At 33.2% G+C, this 22016-nt stretch overlaps 1 protein-coding gene and 1 non-coding gene across 2 annotated transcripts in view; both read left to right on the top strand.

Annotated features, from left to right (window-relative positions):
* Positions 1-969: 969 nt before the first annotated feature.
* Smp_155040 (cyclic-nucleotide-gated cation channel,putative) overlaps positions 970-22016 on the top strand; it is a gene marked incomplete at both ends in the record, with an annotated part of 47257 nt that continues 26210 nt past the window's right edge. The window contains 9 exons of the mRNA XM_018790575.1: positions 970-1069; positions 2317-2380; positions 4677-4822; positions 7224-7508; positions 11727-11834; positions 14053-14264; positions 14319-14369; positions 17160-17249; positions 19079-19269. Coding sequence (XP_018646204.1) covers positions 970-1069; positions 2317-2380; positions 4677-4822; positions 7224-7508; positions 11727-11834; positions 14053-14264; positions 14319-14369; positions 17160-17249; positions 19079-19269 — 1247 coding nt within the window. The remainder of the gene's footprint in view (positions 1070-2316; positions 2381-4676; positions 4823-7223; positions 7509-11726; positions 11835-14052; positions 14265-14318; positions 14370-17159; positions 17250-19078; positions 19270-22016) is intronic.
* On the top strand, positions 17904-17970 carry Smp_tRNA_02184_Gln_TTG.1.1. The gene has a single exon. It is a non-coding gene (tRNA).

Below are 22016 nucleotides of genomic sequence, written 5' to 3'. Positions count from 1 at the left end.
GTAGTATTAAGGCTAGTACTTTATGTATGAGAATGAAGAGTGCATCGAAGGGTGAATCCAGTACTGTTACAAGGTATTTTTAATGATCTCCAGATAAAAAAAAGAAATTGAAGACGAAGAACACGAAACAACAATAAAAATTACTGTGATGGGTCTGTTTTAACATATGTGTTTACGTTCGTCTAACGACAGTTCAAAAAATGAGTGACAGATATGTATTTGATTGTTTCATGATCTACTTATTTAAACTAAGCTACTATATTACGTATATCCTTACAATATTAGAGTGAATGATGCAGTTGCGATAATATTTGAGATTCACTAGATATAGAGTAAGGCTTTTATCATATAATCTTATACTGAAACCAATGGATAAAACTATATCACGAAAAGATGTTCAATAAGCGTGTAATTAACGGGAACACAGATGGATATAACAAAATGTACTCTAACACAAAATTACAGAGTATCTTCATGGAATATACGAATCATACATCAAATACTTCATTTGCAAATATTCCATCAATTCCATCAACTTCATCGTTCCTTCATTACCATAACAACTTCTCTCTGTTCCCATTCTCTTCGATTCGATCTTCCCAACCTTCTGCTGCCGGGAATTCCACTTTGGATTGGTGTTATATACTACTTATGTCTACATAAGTAGCATACACCACAATTGAGCTCAATTATAACAGTGTTTATACATTTAGGGTTTACATAATTTCACTAAAGGAATGAGATATAATTACTGGTATAAGCATTTCTGAAATAATATCAGAGATGATTATCATTGGATTGTGTAATTCTATTTGACTGATGGATTGTGGCGAATTTCAACAATCCCCATACTGATAATTCTTTAATATGGACAAAAACATTTTGATTTGACGTTGTTATGTTGGAGAATGTTTTTAATTAATGACTTCACTCATTTTTTTTTACATTTTTCAGACAGAGTTTTTCTAGATGCCGGAAGAAAGTAAAGATGCTACTAATAAAATAACACAATCACAACCTGTTATATCAATTAGTAAAGAATCTATGGAAAAAGCTATAGCTGCTTTCCGTAAGTTTGTATGACAATTATTTATGCAAACATTGAACAGGTGGGAGTGTCAAAAACAAATTATTTGGAGAAATTTCTACCAATCCCTTAGTAGTTTATATCAAAAAGTGTTCTTTGCTAGATCATCAATGAAAACCACGAGTAACTAGACAGCCATTTCGTCATAGTATAGAACTATTCAGTGATGAACATCCACGACCTCATCAAAAATGATCGAATCCAAGACCATCGGTTTTGTACGCGAAAGCTAAATCTCTAAACCACTGCTCCATCGTAGACCCGCACTACCGAGAATTCCCACACCAGGATGAAACAGATTTCCAATGCTTCCTGGTCTTCAATGATGGTCTAGCTAAGAACGCTTCGTGATTTAAATTATTGAAAATTCTACAATCTCAATTCTGATAATATTTTGTCAAAATGACTGTGTCATAATTATGGGTTAACAATGATGTAGAATAACGTAAGGACGGCCTGCTTAAACATCTGGGCTACCTGTTCCTGTCATCTATATATTTCAACAAGTTATCTAATATTGTTTGTTTTAATACATCATTACGGCTATTAAGCACACAACCTATTCCGGTGAGTTTCTGAAAACTGTACAACCTTTCGCTGTAAAGGTTACAAAAGGCCTAATCAGAGATGTCGCGTTTGCTGGGAACATGCAGCAAAAAGAATATACATTATTCATATGTCGATTGACTGAACTGCTGACATCCAACTGGCGATCACTGAATGTTTATCATCAGGAGCAACGAAGAAATAAGAAACGTAAACATGTTGAAATACTTTATGCTGAGAATTCGATTTTGTACCAAATAATATAATATTGAATAAAGCTAATAATAATAATAATAATAAATTCAGCCACACGAAAACGATACAGAAAATCAGATGGATCATGATAAATCAGTGAAAAAGCTTTATTGAATTCAATCTAATATTCGTTATATATCAAATATGAAAACATAGCGCATTTCGATGCTCTTATTTAACTCATTCTGACTATGACAAATAGTTTTAAGGAATTTCACCTCATTATATTCTTAACACGTTTCGCCCTATGCTATATTCGTCATTTGGATCGAATGAAATCCACTGATAAATGTTTTATAAGTGAACCCAAAGCATATTGAGGAAACTGTTCAAAGAGTCTATGCATAATTGTTTCATTTCCCTAGATAAATATATTGCAAATTTTTTTTAAAATTTTAGTCCGTTTTTGTTTTGTTTTTTAATTAAAGCACAGAGTAAACTTAACAGAACTACTACAAATGCATCTTTCCTCAGGATTCCACAACGCAATGTGTAAGTTGAGATTGTAAGATAAGGATTTTCTTAATAACTTCCTATGATAATAATGTGATTACTTCTCATATGTTTATATTCATATAAATGGGATAAGAATCATATTCTAAGATATAGCTAATATTAGTAAGGGGGTTTGTGGTGATTGCAGCATTTTCAACAGTTGAATTCATGAGTCGAGTTAAGCTAGACCACCATTGAAAACCCAAAAGCACTTGACAGTCTTCTCGTCCCAGTATGGGACTCCTCATTAGTGTGCACACACGACCGCACAACCAAGAATCGAATTCAAGACCCCCGGTCTCTCACGTGAACGCTTAACCTCTTGATCGTTGAGCCAGGACCAAACAGTGAATCTAATTGTTAAAAATACTTCAATTGTACAAATCCACATAATTATAATAATCATGTTCTGACTAGTGACTAGCTTCAAGATGGATTTCCTGAATTTCAAGTGAAGAGCCGTGACCAGTGGAGTCCGATTCGTGTCGGACGTGAGACAGTTATCCACTTCAGACAATGGATGAAGGGTTGGGCAAGGTCATGGATCGACTGAAGTTAGACAATAACATCGCTGGACACGAGCTCGGTAGTCTAGAGGTTAAGCTCTTTCACACAAGACCGGGGGTTTCGGGTTTGATTCTTCGTTGTGAGGTCGTGTGTGCACACTAATGAGGAGTCCCATACTGGGACGAGAAGACCATCTATTAATTTTAGGTTTTCAATGGTTGTTTAACTTCGATCGTTTCGTGATGTCATTGAAATTCAACAGTCTACACAACCTCATAATGATGGCAGTGAATTATTAGAAATGAACTTAATTATTTTGCAGATACAGTATTTTGAGTAAAGAATGTAGAAAAATTGGCACGTAACAATTGGTTAAACTCGTTACTTATTATGTCAAGCATCAAGTCGCCGTCCACTTTACGGGTGAATCACAGTATTCACCATTCAATCAGAGGGTTGATTTATACTATAGTTTGCAGGTGTTTTTCATTTTAGCATTTTATTATTCAGGACGGAATTGATTAGTCTCTTTTGTTGTATAAACTCAGTGAGTTCATTAGCACTGAAATACATACATATTCACTATTAGTCTTTTTACTCGAGTAACCGGTTGGGGTCATGACTAGGAAGAATACGTATCAGTATCGAATCTCAGACACTATAAATCACAGCAGATTTCTTTAGATTTATATTATTTATCTCATGAAAACAGAATACTTCATCAATGATAAATATGTTGAAAAGCTGATCAAATAAATCCTTTAGTCACATTTCAGTGATTTAAAGAAATTACCAGGATGATATATTTACTAATTCCCAAGGAATCGAGATGGTAACTAAAGTTATTTTTCCAAGTAGTCAAACGGGATACTCTAAACGATAAGTTATATAATCGGAATAGTATTTTTTTCCTCTGAATAGTTTTTATTTCTTCCTAAACGATTGCACTTTATACTGGAAATCGTTAAATAAACCATAATTTTACATTCGCTTATAGAAATCCTACAAAACTAAGGTGACTAGGGTATGTACCATGTATATCCCACCACCGCTTACCTCGACGCGCGTTGACGGTCGGTATAGGATTAGGGTATAAAAAAGCCATAGGATGTAGAAACGAAACGTTGCACCAGCCTACAAAGCTATTGGCAGTTGGAATGAACCATACAAGTAAGTGCAGACTACCTATTTGGGGTCCATGAGATCAGAGTAACTATTGGTCATTTAATTTGGATGACATTTATCAAAATTATTGACAATGGTACAGATACACTAATTCCTTGTTTTTCCTTAGATCCTAATTTCCTTAATTATTGCAAAGAAGCTGTCCATTCTACGAAATCATGTCTTCTCGATTAGGATCTCTTATACATAATCTTTTTTATTATAACCAATACTGTTACTACTTTTACCAATCAAGTATCTCGTTATAATTGTGTTGTAACAGCTTCAACCAATGCACATAGGTGCTAGGTCCTACGTTACCGTATAACTGATATATTGAAGTTATAGATTTTAAAATTAAAAGAGTTCTACTAGCAATAGAATCCAGAAAGAATCTTTTATCTTATTTACAACTCATCAAGTGCAAGCACTTGCTTCCCTGTGTTGATGCTCACACTGAGACTGAACCCAGTTTCTTTCACTTCACATGCCTACGTGTTATCCAACGAGATACCAAGTCTAGATAATCACTAACTTGTCCGTCGGGTAAAATTTCATAAATACAAATTTCGCTCTGATATTTTTACTTCTTTTCTTTCTTTACAATATTCCGTTATATAAGACGATCAGATTCAGAAATCAGTGTATCGGTTGTAGAAAAACTACGTTCACTTCGTACAAAATTTACAGAACGTACAGAATTGATAAAAGCCAAAGAAATAGAGAAAGTTGAAATTAGTGAAAGTGATTCTGATGAAAAAGAAACCGGTAAGTTAAGAATTAGGAGATTTCAGCAATTTTAATTAAATTCAATTTACTATAATGATGAAATATTGATATAATGTAGCATCTTCCACAGAGACTTGTAACAACTGTAGGATAGTTTTGGTCATCAACTTTTGAGTTTGTTGTCATACAACTGCATAAAAAATTTACTATTCCTTTGGGAAAAACTTCAAAAAGCACTACTTTGAACGTAGTTTAAAATAATTGAATTCTATATACCAAGTTCATATGTAATGCCCTGGTTCGACCGAGATTGGGGACAGTCCGCTCTCCCTCTCCAAATGCTTTCACATGGCCACACATATATATCCTCTGCCAGGGAAGTTTTGATCACTGCCTTCTCGCACCAGGGTGTTGTTTACGAAATTGAGAGAACGAAAAGCGAATGTCCGGCGCTTTAACCGGGTTGGTGAACACGGAGGGTCCACCTAGGGGAGTCGGAAAACCCTGTTCCCAAACCAATGGTGCACATAGGCTCCAGTATCCTGAGGGAACAAATGGCGTATGAATCAATCGTTGGTCATCGGCTACCATGGAACTGCATCTCCTCACGATGCTCCATTGCCCTGTGGATCAGACCTTTAAACCAAAGGCTCTGGATGTGGCCCCCTAAGAAAACCACCTCTTTCGGTCTGGGCACCCGGGCACTATCGTAGCCCTCACACAAATGAAATGAGATTTGTGTGGCGCATATATATTTGGTGCCCATTATTATTAATATTTATGTGTTTAAATAAGATGAAATAAAATAAATCTTTACTAGTTACTTAAGCGAGAGAGATAATTATCCTTACTTGGATTTGGATTCAATTTAAAATGTATGAAGCTTAATTCATAGATATTGGTCACTTCATACATACTTTACAAGCAATTGAAAATTTTATTTCTAATGAGATTAAAATATCAAATAATTCTCCATATGACCTTGTAAGTGTTCGTAGTTTCCTGTTGCCGATGTCAAGGAAAACAATATATCACCCTTTATCGATGTATGTACATCCTAATAAGATTACCAAGATATTGTTACATTAGTAGCAAGCTTTTGTAAACTTAGGATGCGGGTAAATTCAGATGACGAGTCCTAATTAAGATGAGGCCTTCAATCTAGATTTCACTATATTCCGAAACACAACTACACTAAAACTCTACTCTACAGTGATTCTATAATCAAGATTTTGGAGCTCCAGCTGATTGTACAAATACCTCTGTAACTCTACAGACTATTCTCTAAGAATTTGTTTTGGTAAGAATAATATGCTCATTGGTGATAAAATTTGAGTAGAGTTCGTGACATTCTGTTGAAGTGCCATGATCAGTGGAATTCAGTGAATTGAAGCATGAAGAAGCTATCTACGACAATCGATGAAAGTTGAGTAGTATCTCCAATTAACACTTAAGGGACTTCAAGGAAACTGCTCACCGCGATGTTTTAGGTTCATTCCCTACAGAAATTTCAGTAAATACTGATGAGAAGTTTGACATTAAGATAAATTAGACACTCAGTGCTCCTCGATCTCCAACAGTTGTCTAGCAATAGTCAATTCCTGAAACAGACTACAAAATGAACATTTTTGACAAACCTTTTATGCTAAGAAATGATGTAGGTATCATTACCAAGTTTTAATTTGATAATTTCAAATAAATTGAGCATTGGGTAGATTGTTCCGTTGTACTATTTAAACTATGATTAATATTATTTTGGTTATTTGTTCTCTGAAGAAGTTGCTCAAAATGAGTCACGAAACGTCAGAAAATCTAATTTTTCTACTCATTGGAATATTACAAATATATTATTTATTTAAAAGAAATGAAGTGTTCAAATTTAATACATTTCCATATTATATTAGGCTTTTAACTTATAGTTGACGCACTTCAATCAACACAGCTTGGTTGTCGTTAATTTTAGTGCAAGGAGATTTTATAAGTCATAACACGAACTGATCTTAGTTAGATAAATGGTGACCAATGGAGTTCAATCAAGTCGGATTTGATGCAGTTTCCCACTAATTTCTCGGAAAGTTTGTTTCACAAAACCTCGAACTAATTGATGTGATAAAATGTAAATCATTTGATATACCATCAGTGGTTCGAAGGTAAAGTTCAATAAATCAGATCCGAAGGTCCTAGGTTTGACCAATAATAGGGTCTTCGATGCACAATGATTGAAAGTCCAATGCTATGAGGGGACCTCTGTCTGATAAGTACTGGTTCTCAGTAATTGTTTTGCCAAGTTTAGTTCATTATATAAATTACCCAATATTATTGATTTTATTGATTCACCAACGTTTTTTGTGACAAATTCTCGTAATATTCAATGCTAACGCCCTTTCGTTACTATTGTGTTCTTTTTTAAAATTAACAATAATAATATGACTAATTATAGGTACAGATCCAACAAAATCCGATGAAAACGAACTTAAATTAGATGGAGAATTCAAAACGACAGAAATTCAAAAAGAAAAACCAATTGGATGGTGGAAAAGATATCCTAATCGAAAGTTAATAATACGTCAACCTCTATGTTTAACATGTTTACCATCAAGCAGAAAATATTTTATATCAAAACCTAATTTGCCATGTTTCAGCATACAAAATCCAGAGGATAATGAGAAACAAGAACAAGGGGAAGTTAAAGTGGTGAAAGTATCTGAACAAGAAATGGAACAACGTATGTGTATACAATAATTACATACTAATATATATATTTAATAAATACAAAATGAGATTCATTTATTTTCACAAGTCAATGGCCATTTAAACTCAGTAGCTAAATAGATAACGTAATGGAGTTTAAAGTGTATGGTATAAGGTTTCGAGTCTTGGAGTCAACATCAACTATGGGATGCAGATACATCCGACTGACGAGTCCCAAATGGAACTAAACGCGTGTTTTGGATTCCACTGCTAACCACTATCTACTATATATATATATATATATATATATATTAGGTTATCATCTGCTAAACAGTCGGTTCAAAAATTACCACTTTGAAAGAATGTGGTGTAATGTGTAGACATATAACTTTCCACTTCTATGAAGCAATTTAGAACAGCAGTTATTTATGTAGAATTTCTCATTCTTTAGGCTGGTTGACTTAGTTGAGAATCTCTCAACATATATTTGTAAATAATAACACTGACATGAACTCTATAGAAGTGCGAAGCATTAAAAGTTCTCACCGGATAGTTAACAGTTGATATGGTTGACATGACATATCAGTCTTCAGGGATAAGGACAAAAGGTCAGGTTTCTTATTCAAATTGCTGCAAATATTAACTCATATCTTTTATTTATCAAGCAAAACTGGCGTTACTAAATATTGTTGTCGAGAATTCGGGGCAAAATTAAGCTTTCAAATATAAACGATTTGATATTGGTTTTCATCAAATAAAATAAACAGTTAAGATAAGTCAATATCAGAATCGTCATTCTGTATGTTATATACTTGTTCAAGATCAACATTTAACCTTCTTTAAGATAACTGAAAAAAGTCAAAATGTTTCAGAACGAGAGATTAGAAAACATTTCAGAGGTTTTGATTTTTACCTTTTGAACTAATCTTAGAATATCAATTTCACATTTCAAACAAGCGTCTAATGTTTTAAATCTATATCGAATGTATTGTCTGTTGTATTATGTTCCAATTATATTCACACTCAAGTTCTGAAAGGCCGAATAGGAGTCTTACAGCTAGCACATTGATACATATCTGAGGCAATTATTTGCTGTTGCGACTGTTGTATTATGAAGGCCATGATTCCTTGAATTACAAGTTGTGTTGTGTATCATATAATGTCAATTTGGAATTTTGGTTTATGTTATCAGCAATGTGTACACTGAATGATCACTAAATAAAAACCATTGTCGTATTTGTTCGATATTCAGATCTAATCAAATTCGATAGATTAGATTACAATATGATTACTAGTCTAGTTGGCTCTATACAGAGTGCATTATATATGAGTATTAGATGGTTAGCAGTGGGTATACATATGAATTCGTCTGATGACCTGCATGCGGTGAAAATCATGTCTAGTTCGTAATATTAAGCACATTATAATACGCATATTTGCAAAACGTCCATACTTTTATTATATCACGTAAATAGGAATTTATATCTTGAAGCAGATATACATAAGTTGATCGTTCTCTGTCACAGTTTATAATCAATATAATAAATAGATGGAGTACAAAAATGAACTATTACCTGGCAGGAACATTAATTCATTGTTATACAACATTTCGAAAGGAATTTTATTGATCTATAAAACGAGAACAATAGTGACAATTTGTTGTAACACCTAATGTTGATAATTCATTTTTGTATTGGTTGTTTGAACCTTCCTATTGAGATTTAGGACTGAAATTGATTTACTGCTAACCATCATCCACCTCTGCTTATAATGCTTTTGACTTAAGGAAGTATCGAGGTAATTCACATAGAGCGCACATATACCAACGACAGACTGATCAACTGTGGTCTCAAACATCAATAGGAAGATTTAGACAGTCAATACAATAATGATTTGAATTTCACCCTCTTACACACGCTCAGTAGCTAAGTGGATAACATGATGGAGTTCGAAGCGAACAGTACTGGGTTCAAGTCCCAGAGTGAACATCATTCTGGGATGCAGGTAAACCCATCTGACGAGTCTCGAATAGAGCGAAACGCGTGTCTTGGATTTCACTGCTAACCACCATCCATCACAGCTTATAATGTTGATAATAAAACATTAATTGTGAACTCACTTATGTTTTTAATAACAAAAAAACAGATTTATGACAAACAGCTTTTGGCTTTAAAGATATATATCATACGGTATCCATTTTATAGTTGAACTTCACATTCCAACAATTTTTTCAAGTAAATTTAAATGAGATCATCCGTAAAGAACCTTCAAATACTTTGAAACAATTAACTTCTCCTCTTTTATTCACATATTCAATACTAATTGTAATTATTTAGTACACTTAGGTTTGATGAAATACTTTTAGGCCTTAATAAAAACTATTTCTTAACTAATTTACTTAGTATTGTTTGTTTGGATCTTCCCATTGATGTTTTTAGGACTGCAACTGGTCAGTCTCTAATTGGTACATCCAGCTGACGAGTCCCAAATAGGACGAAACGCGCATCCTGGATTCCATTGCTAGCCACTATCCATCTTTGCTTACCATTTCTTAACTAGTTTTTCACAAGTTAACCCATCTAAAGACAAAATTAAAGTTTAAGTTTAACTAAACTGTCGAGTATACATACATTTAAAGTGTCCTTTTAAGACAAAAAATAGAGCAACATAGGACAATAACTAACCGATAAGATAAAATATCTATTAAAATGTGAAAAGAATGAAGCATTCCTAACATCTGAAAATTTGGTAACGAAATAAATAACTTTACTACTTACAGATTTGTAGGGGATTAAACTATCACTAACAGCAGCAAGAGTAAATGCGATTGCTTAAAAGAAAACACTTGGTGAAGAATTTCCGAAAAAATCATAGCAAGTATAGTTGTTAATTACCTACCTACTTACGCTTGTAACCCCACATGGAGGAGCATACGTCCTCCACCAGCATTCTCCATCCAACTCTATCCTGGACAATCCTTTCTAGTTGTTTCTAAGTTCTACTGATTCTTTTGATGTCTGTTTCTAATTCTCGATTCAATTAGTTCTTTGGTCTTCCTTTTCTTCATTCCCCTTCAGGATTCTAAGTTAGCGGAATAATAGCTAATGTTGATTTTAAAAAAGTATGTACCATATTGATATCTTTACTCATCATATTTAACACAGCTAGTTAATAATTCATTGAAGTGTAAGAAACGTCAATTATATCACGAATTTCCTTGTTTGTTGTTTGTGAAAAACAGTCATAATCAACGCTATAATTTACTAAAAACTACTTCGATCAATCATAGTAAATTTTTCATCACAGATTGATATCAGCAATAAACCAAAAAAATTCTTTTATCTAATGGTTACTAGTGACTGACTTCAAAATGAATTTCCATTATTCTAAACAGAATTTGCTACTAGTGGAATTCATTTGTGTGTTGAGTAAATTAGTCACCCAACAATGATTTGAATGATACTAATCTATATTACAATTTGATTGGTTCAAATGTTAAACGCTTATCAAAAGACCTGTAGACTCTGAGAGTAATCTCCGATGAGGTCTTTAATCTCCATTACCTAAGAGTTCCACTCTAAAATGAAATATCTGTTGAGTATTAACTGTTTTTCATTAGTTTCTCAATGAATATAACTCCATTATAAAACTAACTGCAATTTATCTCTATTTATCTTCATCATTTAACCACTTCTAAATGACTTATTAGTTATAACTCAGTTATTTTTGTTAGAGATTTCATGTCAAATCTTGTCTTCTTTATGAATAAAATGAAAGTTATCTAAAATCTTATTATCAATAATGAACAACTAATGTAGAATATTACTACTACAGTGGTGTGTGCTACTAATTTCCACAGATATAAGTAGTATATATCATCAATAGAAAGTGAAATGCCTGGAGGCAAGAAAGTTGAGAAAATCAAAGAAAAAAGAACGAGAACAGTGAATGATTGCTGTGAGAATGAAGGACAGTGATGTCTGAGACAGTTGATGGACATTTTTCAAATGAAGTATTTACTGTATGGTTCTAAGATTTTACTAAATGATTCCGTAATTTCGTTTCCATGGCATTTAAATCATCAAATTTTAAAAACTCATTACCTACCTTATTACTTAGTTTATTCTTGTCTTAAATAATTAATTTGGAAATCAGTAACACTACAGAAGTAGGTTACAATTATGGATATTCTTATCATATAATATTCATTGATAATTACACATTATTGGATGACTTTTAATTCATTTTATAGCTGAAATTATTGGACAAGAATGTGTTAAACTTAAACAAATATCAATTCCATTACCAGCATGGTTAGTTGGATTAAAAGATGTATTTAGTGCAACTATATCACCATACAGTAGGTCCAAAATGTTTTGTTTTCTATACTTTTGAAGTTCATGTTTTTTTGCCATTGTCGCTTGATATGTTTACAGATCTTAAAGTTATAGTGATAAGATTTGTTTCCAGAAAGTTTGATTCAAAAAATGTACTAATATTATTTGATTAATGATAGTCGTAAAACTCTTTTTTTTATTCATCATATAAACTAATCAGTGAAGACAGGTCATCCGAGTTTTATGAGTTCCTATTTTCTAGTTCTTCAGCTATTTACCTCTATTAATGACAAGTGATCATTAAGGTAGTGGTTGGAGGTAGTCGACAGGAAATCTAGTTAAGCCTAGGTTTCATGCTGTTCGGTACCACTCGTCAACAAGGTGTGCCTGTAGTCTTAGGGAAACTAATGCTTCCTGATATATTCGACCTCGTGTCACCTAGATTAACCGAAAGACACTTTACCATTAGGCTGTTTCATCATCAACTGACTTGACATAAATGACATTGATCACCACCCAGTTATAAATTAATAGTAAAGACAAATAATCATGAGATGTACCTCGCTACTTTGAATGTTATTCGAAATTTCTGTAAAATCTAATTATACATGAATGAAATGTATCATATAGTTGTTAGTTGAATAACTGATCACTCATGTGTTGGGAATACTTGATAATTCCTCGAAAATTATTCAGAAACCAATAAAATAATGAAGAAACTTTAACCAGTCAGAGTTCTTTCGTAAGTTTTAAGAGGATTCTAGATAGTAAAGGATTATGTTTTCACTGATCTAATTGTATAAATATTGATCGTTTACCGTAAACTGCTGTGGCGTATCACAAATACATAATAATTATCTATTTTACAAAATATTAGTTGTTACAGGTAACTTACAAATTAACTCAAGAAGTGAACTTAGTTAGACAGAAATTAAAACTCAAGAGCCACTGGGTAGTCGTTCCATCTAAGTATGCAACCCTCTACCTGTACATACTCAAAACTCCCCCAGAGATCGAACCACAAACCCCCAGGCCTAGCTGCGAAAGCTTAATATTCAGACCACTGAATCAGGATCCAAAGACTTACGTTACTAACTTTAGTCAATTCATCATACTCGATAACCATTTTCCAGTACTATTGGTGAGTAACTGCCTCACGTTCAACATGGATGAACTCTACTGATCTCAGCGTGTCACTAAAACTCTGGTAACTGCCTTTAGAAATCAGAGACAAGTATGTACACGACTATTATTCGTAAAAGAAATTTGTAAAGACTATTAAATTTCACATTTATCCCAGTCTAAAACCTCAAATACCTCAATTAATTAATACTTCAATAAAGAAACTTTTCTTTTCAACGATTTCCTTCCTAAGAGTTGTAGAATGATATCTTTATGTGAAATAATTAACTTAATAAACAATGTTTGGTACTAAATTCACTTGGTATTGTTTGGCTGAGTCTTCCCATTGATGTTTAGGACTGCAATTGATCAATCTCTTATTGGAATATTTGCATGCTGTGCGTTTTGCCTCGATATAGCCTTAATTCACAAGCATTATAAGCAAAGATGGATAATGGCTAGGTGGATGTACCTGCATCTTAGTAGCTAAGTGGATAACGCGATAGTGTTTGAGGCGAACAGTACCACGTTTGAGTCCCAGAGTGAACATCAACTCAGATGCAGGTGCATCCAGCTGACGAGTCGCAAATAGGACAAAACATGCGTCCTGGATTTCACTACTACCCACTATCCATCTTTGCACATAATGTTTGGTATGTTGATATACATAATATAGATAATAATAATAATAAATGGAATTCATTCATTGATTGACTGTAGTGCATTCACCTAGTAATTTTTTTGACTGATTTATTAATCAGAAGGGGTTTTGTGGATATTTCAGTATTTTCATAGTTGAAATCATGATTTAATTGAAGCTAGACCACCATAGAAAACCTGGAAGCATTGGACGGCTGTTTCGTCCTATTATGGGACTCCTCAGCAGTGCGCATCCACGATTCCGTGCTTTCAGGTTTTCCATGGTGGTCTAGCTTCAATTGACTCATGATTTCAACTATGATTTAATAATGTTAAATAATTTTCATTTTCAAAATTGGCTTTTCTATACTACTTAAATAATTTCTTTGAATTTCACTCTTAATTGTTTTTGTTTTCTGTTATGTTCTTTCCTCTCACTCATTCACTCACTCTCTCTCCCTATATATACATATATTACAGGTAATATTTATCTCCTATGGTTAGGTTTCTTATTGATAGCCGTTTTATACAATTATATTACTATACCATTACGTGAAGCATTCAATATATATGATGATGAAGATAATATGACATTATGGTATACATTGAATTCATTAATGGATATACTTTATTTAATGGATATTTTATTATTAAAACCACGTATAGAATTTCTTGACCAAGGTATCACTAAAGTAGGTTATATGATATACAGCTTTCTCTTTACATTATAATTCACTTTATTGTAGACGGATTTTAAATCATGCGCATTACATTATTTTAAAAGTTTACAATTTAAGGTAAGTTCAATGATTTTGATTTTGATGATGACAAAGATGACTATTTTTTAATGTACAAATTAATGGTTAAATGTTTTGTTATCGCGTGCTTTTACATTTGAAAACATCAAGAAGAACCGTCTGTCAAAAGTCTTCAGTGGATCCTGTTGATGAGACTATAATTTATGGACGACCTTCGAGAGACGCTAAAGTGACCTTGAGAATGTCCACGTACTATGTGAAGGACAAGGATTTTGATTTACAGTTGATGGTTAGGGATAGAGATTAAATTTAGGGTTTTCATCAAGAACTGATATCAACTAAAATGCCAAGACGCTATTTAGCTATATGGATAAAGAATTTCGCGCCGACATTCAAGACTTGTTATCGTGAATCTGATTGGTTTATCCATAAATTATAGTCTCGTCATTCTGTCTTCTCAGTAGCTACATATATGAATAAAAAATTATGTAATATGATATCTTGTTTATATTAATGAACAGTAAAAATATATTCAGGAAAATAATAATCACTTAATCATTCATCCGGCGGAACTATAATTTATAGATGAATTAATCAGATCTACTACTGTTACTAATGAATTTTGGAGCGAAATTTATTCATTCAGATTGTTAAATTACATTTTCATAGTTGAAGTCATGAGTCAATTGAAGCTAGACCACCATGTAAAACCTGGAAGCACTGGAAGGCCGTTTCGCCCTATTATGAAAATCCCCAGTAGTGCGCATCCACGATCCCGCACTCGCGAGTTTCGAACCCAGGACCTACCAGTCTCGCGCCAGAGCACTTAACTGATAGACCACTGAACTGGCCGGCATCCAACGGTGTTAATGTCTAACTTCAATTAATCCACGAAATCTGAGCAACCGTTCACCAATTGTCTTGAGTGAGTTGATATCTCTACAACAGACGTGGTTGAACTCCACTACATTTTGTCATTATAGATAACTTCAGTTAGTGAAAACACTAACTCTAATTCCTAACCCCAACTTATAATTTTAAATTATAATCTCAATTCCTTACAGTAATTAATAAACTTATTTCAACCGTGGTAAGCAAATGAAGTTGTTCGAGGATACTTCGGTATTACTAAAAGGTAGTCCAAAAATTAGTCTCACAATCAGTTCTTATTTATCACTCAATTTGACAAAATGTTAGTTTCAGTTTGTAAACTTGAGAAAAAGTCTATCAAAGTAGTTATTCATTGAGAGGAACTAATAACAAAAACATTAGCGATAATAATAATAATAATACGTTGTAGTGCCGTGCTTCGTTAATCGATCACCTCGATAACCGTTATAATACAAATCCTAACGGTGCATAAAATCAAAAGGCAAAGAGAAGCGGCAACTATAGTCTATTGTCAAATAACTCCGACTAGAAAGCTACCAGCACTTGAACTAATACCAGCGAGCAGTGAGCAGTCAATTACATAGGCAATTTATGGTTAAATTGAATAAGGGCATAGCAAAACAAAACAAAGCTGATAAATAGGATTTGCGTGCATACATATCTGGGGGCGGAGTATTAGTCACCGAATGGTACCTAAGCCATCAACTTTTGGTCAAAGTGTCATGTGCTCTAGTGGTCATAACACTACAAAGAATATGCAAATTGTTATTATCCGAATGACGATGTCTGTTAAGTAAGTTAATAAAAAGGCTTAATCAAAATTAACCATACTCGAAATCGATTGTAGGGTAGTTGCTATAACGTAATTACTAAATAAAACGTTTTATTCAACACCATGTGTTTGATTACAGTACGACATAAAATGTGTAGTATTGCAACTAGTCCCATCTTATCACTAGTTAATATCTGAATATTCAGAAATATATATATGAAACACTTTTTTCTAACAATGGAATGACATTAGTTCGCAATTTACCCACAAATGTTTCCAACCAAGTTCACCCTCATTCTTCTCTTGTATAAGATATACGTAAATTCTATTCCCTGGACTTTTATGTTTCCAGAGAACGGATCAGTGAAAATATGTTCTGCAACCATAGATGGTTCCTCTCGAAGCCTGTATCAATACCCTTCACTCTAGAATATCAACTTTTAATAAAAGTTTATGAATATTTGTATAGTTATTCAGTTTAAAATATTTCGTGGATGGATTTTAGTCAAAAAGTAATCGAAAATCAGGGTGTATAAGAGCGCTAGTTTTTCATAGTCTGTAACTGTTTACTATTTCTATCCAGTGTTTCTTAGTTTTTAGCCGTTGTTTAACTTAAATCAGTATGCGACGTAAATCATAATATACTCCACAAACCCACAATAGAAATATTAAGTACATTCATTGTAATATTTGCACAGATAAAAAGTAGGGAACCAAGCTTCTCTGGGAGATCATGCTGTTTTATTGATAAGATCCGTAACATAATTTACTCTTACTGGATATTACCCGTGAATAAGTAAGTAGTACCCAGTTATTTCATCTCTTTTAGGAACTTCATCAGTGTTCAGTCATTGACATTTACAAATTGTTCGATATGTCTTCAACTACTAATTAGTAATATAAAGATGAAAACACAAATTAAAGCTATGGGTGAAAAGTGACTTAATAACAAATCGATTCGAAAGTCAGTGGCATATAATCTCGGTGTACCAGACGTAAATAAATTATAATTTGACTAAGACTAGTTGGAAATTATGCGTACTCTCCCAATGGGCAAAATATCTTGGTTTTTTTTTTAATTTTTATCTTTCATTTAAACGAATAAATAATTCACATTCATTGAGTGATAGAATCTAGTTCGCTTTGATTTTATCCTCTTAATTTAGATTGATATCATTTCAATCACACCGTTGGATTTGTTCTCTTTGTTTTATGAAAAAGATATGGCACGTTTTCGTGTATTACGTTTGGTTAAAGTAAGTTTATATTGATGAAGTAAAACTGATACTAGATTAAATCAATAAGTCAGTCGTGATCAATATCGTAAGATGGCGGAATACTATCGATCAAGTATGCACTGTGATCACTTGGTAGATTAAGTACTCAGTGATAGGAACTTATGTAACGCATTTCAGGTATACGAAAGCTACACTTAATCGGATTAGCTGAGTGGGTAACACGTTTTTAAACAAAACAAGAGTACTAAGATTTACAGAATAAAATGAGTTCATAGTTCACTTTCAAGATTTTCATCAGCCTTAAACAGTCATTATACGATGTTTGAAGCAATGTAGAAAATCATATAAACAAGAAAAAGACAAGCAATATGGCAACGAACAGTGAATAATTTTAAGAAACTACGTGATAAGGGAATTAGCATCTTCATTGGTATTTGATGGTGGTAAAAAGTGGTTTACTCTGTATATACATGGGTCAGGTTGATAAATTTCAAAAAGGTGCTATAGCCATGCTTGTGAATTTAGGCTATATCGAGGCAATACGCCTAGTATGCACATATGCCAATTAGAGACTGACCAGTTGCAGTCCTAACACATCGATGGGAAGTCAAACAAACAATACTAAATGAATTTTAACTTCACCCCATTGCACAAACAAGTGGCTATCAGGACTCAGTGGCCGAGTGGATAACGCGATGGCGTTTGGAGCGAAAGGTACTGGGTTCGAGTTCCAGAGTGAACATTAACTCTGAGATCCAGTTACATCCATCTGACGAGTCCCAAATAGGACGAAACGCGCGTCTTGGATCCACTGCTAGCCACTATCCATCTTTTATTATTATTATATATATTTCCAAATAATATTTACAAACAGACGCGATATTTTCCCTCAAAACTGTTCAAACATATAGTAGGTCAATTACATTTGAGTTTGTTCACAATTAATTTGGTTAAGCCTTTTTATTAACTTATTTAACAGACAGAGTCATCCGTACAACAACAATAACTTATCTATACTATTGTACTTTTATTATTAATGCGCTTGTATGAACACGTATGCTTCAGCATTGCTTACCGCCTACAGACATATTCATTCTGTAGCTTTAGTGTCGGCTGCTTAAATGATTCGATGACACATTCATTTTCCGTTGTTTATAAATATATGTACATTTTAATCCTATTTATTGGACTCACTAGCTCTCTTGATCTTCGGCAGTCGCACATCATTCTTGTTTTGTGTGCTCATGGTTTTGGCGATAATAAACGTAATCAACGCTCCGTATTCATCTTCTGATTTACACAGCGTTGAGTGTTATCTAGTAACGCTTAGGTTATCAGGACGAGCAGTATACGAAGTTTAAGAATTATATCGAATACCGATCGCCAGAAACAATTAGCATGAATTTTTCTTCGCTTGTCAGCAATAGTTACTTCTTATGTATGTATATATGCATTTACAGTTTATGCCACAGAAATCATGCTCATTGAATCCACACAACGGAGATATTTTTTTACAAAGCAAAAGGACAAGAGACAACATTCCAAACTTAAACGTGGGTGGCGGAAACAGAAAGTCCAATTAAAGGAGTCGAGAAACTCTGATTTTGGACCACCACCTATCATTGAATGATAGCTTTTGACAATGTTCCACTGCATTGTAGACTAAATCTTTGGACTAGAGGCTCAAGGATTGATCTCTTGGGTCCTGAAAAATAACCAAGACAACAAAATTCTATTTTACATAAGAGATTCTAATTTCAGTGTTCGGTTGTATTATATTTTATGTGAACTAAATAAAAATATTATACATACTAATAAATTCTTCAAAAATTTATTTCTCTACCAAGATAAATGCATTTTGGGAAGCATTCGAAAAATTAGATCAGCGCTTAAATGCTGGTTATGCAGTACGACTTGCACGAACTATCATATACATGATTTATATTATACATTTAGAGACTTGTGGTTATTACGCATTTAATCGATGGCAGGGTATAGGTGAAACATCATGGACAATTCAACCAGGTCCAATTTCACCGTAAGTTTATTTTAAATTAAAAAATTTTTTCATACATGACTAATAGTAATAATGACAGTAATAATAATAATAATACTCAGTACTATATGAAGGAAAAGATCCTCAGTATAAAATGTGCAATAAAAGAGTGAACTCATGCATTATGTTCATTAAAGACTTTAGTGGTACACAACTGTAAGGCAGCCTGGCAAGCGTGAAGAAAAGTGAAAATATGAGTTAATCATTATATCTTGAAATGAAAAGCAATTACAATCATACTCTGGTATTCAGTACTCATCCATTAAATGAACGGAAAAAAGCACCGAAAGTGTTGGATACGATATACTAAGTTAACACTGTACATAGTTATGATGACCTCAGTCTTCAGTTAATTAGCGAAAGTTCTAAGGAAATACATATTTGAAATTGTTTTCTTACATTAATTATCTGTCACTTATCATCACCCATAGAATTTTTCGACTAGTTTCACGGTATTTTAACTGCACACAAAAATTAACTTATGATTCCCGAGCTACATCTAGAAAATAGGATGGACCACAGGTTTCAACAGACCCTCATGTCATATTACCCCTACCAGAAGAATTTTTTAAAAATTGTTTAAAACAAAGAGGCTGAAGTTATTTTTGACACTTTCCATGTCTAATAGTTATGCCTTACCCACTGTTTTCAGTCATTTTCTGTTCATTTAGCGGGTGAATGCTGCATATACATGCAATGTTGACGGATAACCTCATTTCAATCACCTTAAGTTATCGGGAAATAACTTCTGTGAACACATTATAGTAGCGTATCCTAACATGTCGGATTTGAAAAAAAGTAAATGAAGTAAAAGTTGGGCCTTGAAATGAAATCCAGTAGGACTATAATTTATGGACGTCTTTTGAATGACTCTGAAGTGATCTTGAGAACGTTCACCGAATGAGGGTTATAAACCAGTGTAAGGAATTAGAATTATGATTTACAGTTGATGGTTAAGGATAAGAACTAGATTTGGAGTTTTCCTCACGAACTAACATCAGCTAAAATTCCAAAACTCTATTTAATCAAATGGATGAAAAAATTTCGCCCCAACATCCAAAACCTAGTATCTTATATCTAATTGGTTCGTTCATAAATTATAGTCTAGCCTGAAATCCTCTTAACTCCGCCTGTAGCTCTTCTAGATTTACTGCCGGTCCCAAGCCCGGGTAGTATTAAATCACTGAAGAAATAATAAAAAAAAATACTGGATACTGCAAACATATTTCACATTGAAAAGCAGATGTACTACAAATTCACAAACACTTATCCTATCCCAGATTAGTTAAGGTCATTATAACATTATTCAATGACAAAGGTTTGTTTTTATTTATATTTAACTAGACTGGTTATATATCACATGGCAACAAAATAAACAACTCAATTAACTGAAGTCACATTATTTACGTGTTCACGTGTCCATTGATATGATTTTTTTTTATTAAAACAACAGTTCCACAAAAAAAATCGATCATATTTGATCAGTATTCATTTATTCAGTATACCAATAGTACAAATTTCTTTTTTTTTAAAAAAAAAGTGCTTTATTTTACTAATCAATAAAATGTGAAAAATAATTAAAAAATTATGTAAATATTGAAATTTCAATAGAATGAGTTACAATTTTATAGAGTTGAGATCATGAATCAATTGAAGTTAGATCACCATGAAAAACCTGGAAGCATTGGACGACCATTTCGTTACAATTATTCATCAGTGAATGTACTCTTAATGACTACTTATTTAGTTCCGTTGTCTAGATATATTATTGAATGTATACATATCAAATACTTCTTTTATCTAATTTTTTAGTAATATATTCAAACATGCAGAGATGCAGGTACATCCAGCTGAAGAGTCCCAAATAGGACAAAACGTGCTTCTTGAATTCCACTGCTAGCCACTATCCATCTTTCCTTACTATTCAAGCATAGGTTTTTATATTCTAGACAGGTCACTTTTTCCATTTTTTTAAAATTAGTTTTAAAATTAAATAAACAATACACAATGTGGTAACTATATGAAATGTAGTACATAAGATTTATCAAATTCACCGGAGACCAAGTTTTAAGATAATACATATTGAAAAATTCACTCAACGATTATATATCTGAAGGGGTTTTGTGGATATTAAAGTCATTTCAATAGTTGAGATTATGAGTCAATTGAAGCTAGACGACCATGGAAAACCTGGATCTCAACTATTGAAATTACTATAATATCCACAAAACCCCTTCTGATATCAACAACGTTGAATGCCAGCTCAGTGGTCTAAAGGTTAAGCGCTCGTCCTCGAAACTGATAGATCCTGGATTTGAATTTTGCGAGGCAGGATCGTGGATGCACACTGCTGAGGAGTCCCACAATAGGACGGAACAGCCGTCCAGTGCTTCCAGGTTTTCCATGGTGGTCTAGCTTCAATTGACTCACGATCTCAACTATTGAGATGATATATCTGTAAAGCCCTACATTTTGACGTCAATTGGATCGGACGATGATGCTATCGACGGACTTACTACATTAGTAGCCCTATATCTGACTTCATTTGAATCGTATGAATGATAGTTATCGAATGATTGCTGTCGAAATGTACATCCTGGCTATCCTTGTTTATAATCATCGATTTAAATCACATTAGTAGATAACAGAATTAAATAAGTCAAATATGAGAATGGATTTTTGAATACGTATACTTCATACAATCGTTGATCCAGACAAACGAGCAGGGA

Source organism: Schistosoma mansoni (assembly GCF_000237925.1).
Source record: "Schistosoma mansoni, WGS project CABG00000000 data, supercontig 0062, strain Puerto Rico, whole genome shotgun sequence".
Lineage (NCBI taxonomy): Eukaryota > Metazoa > Platyhelminthes > Trematoda > Strigeidida > Schistosomatidae > Schistosoma > Schistosoma mansoni.
This window is presented reverse-complemented; position numbering and strand designations above follow the sequence as displayed.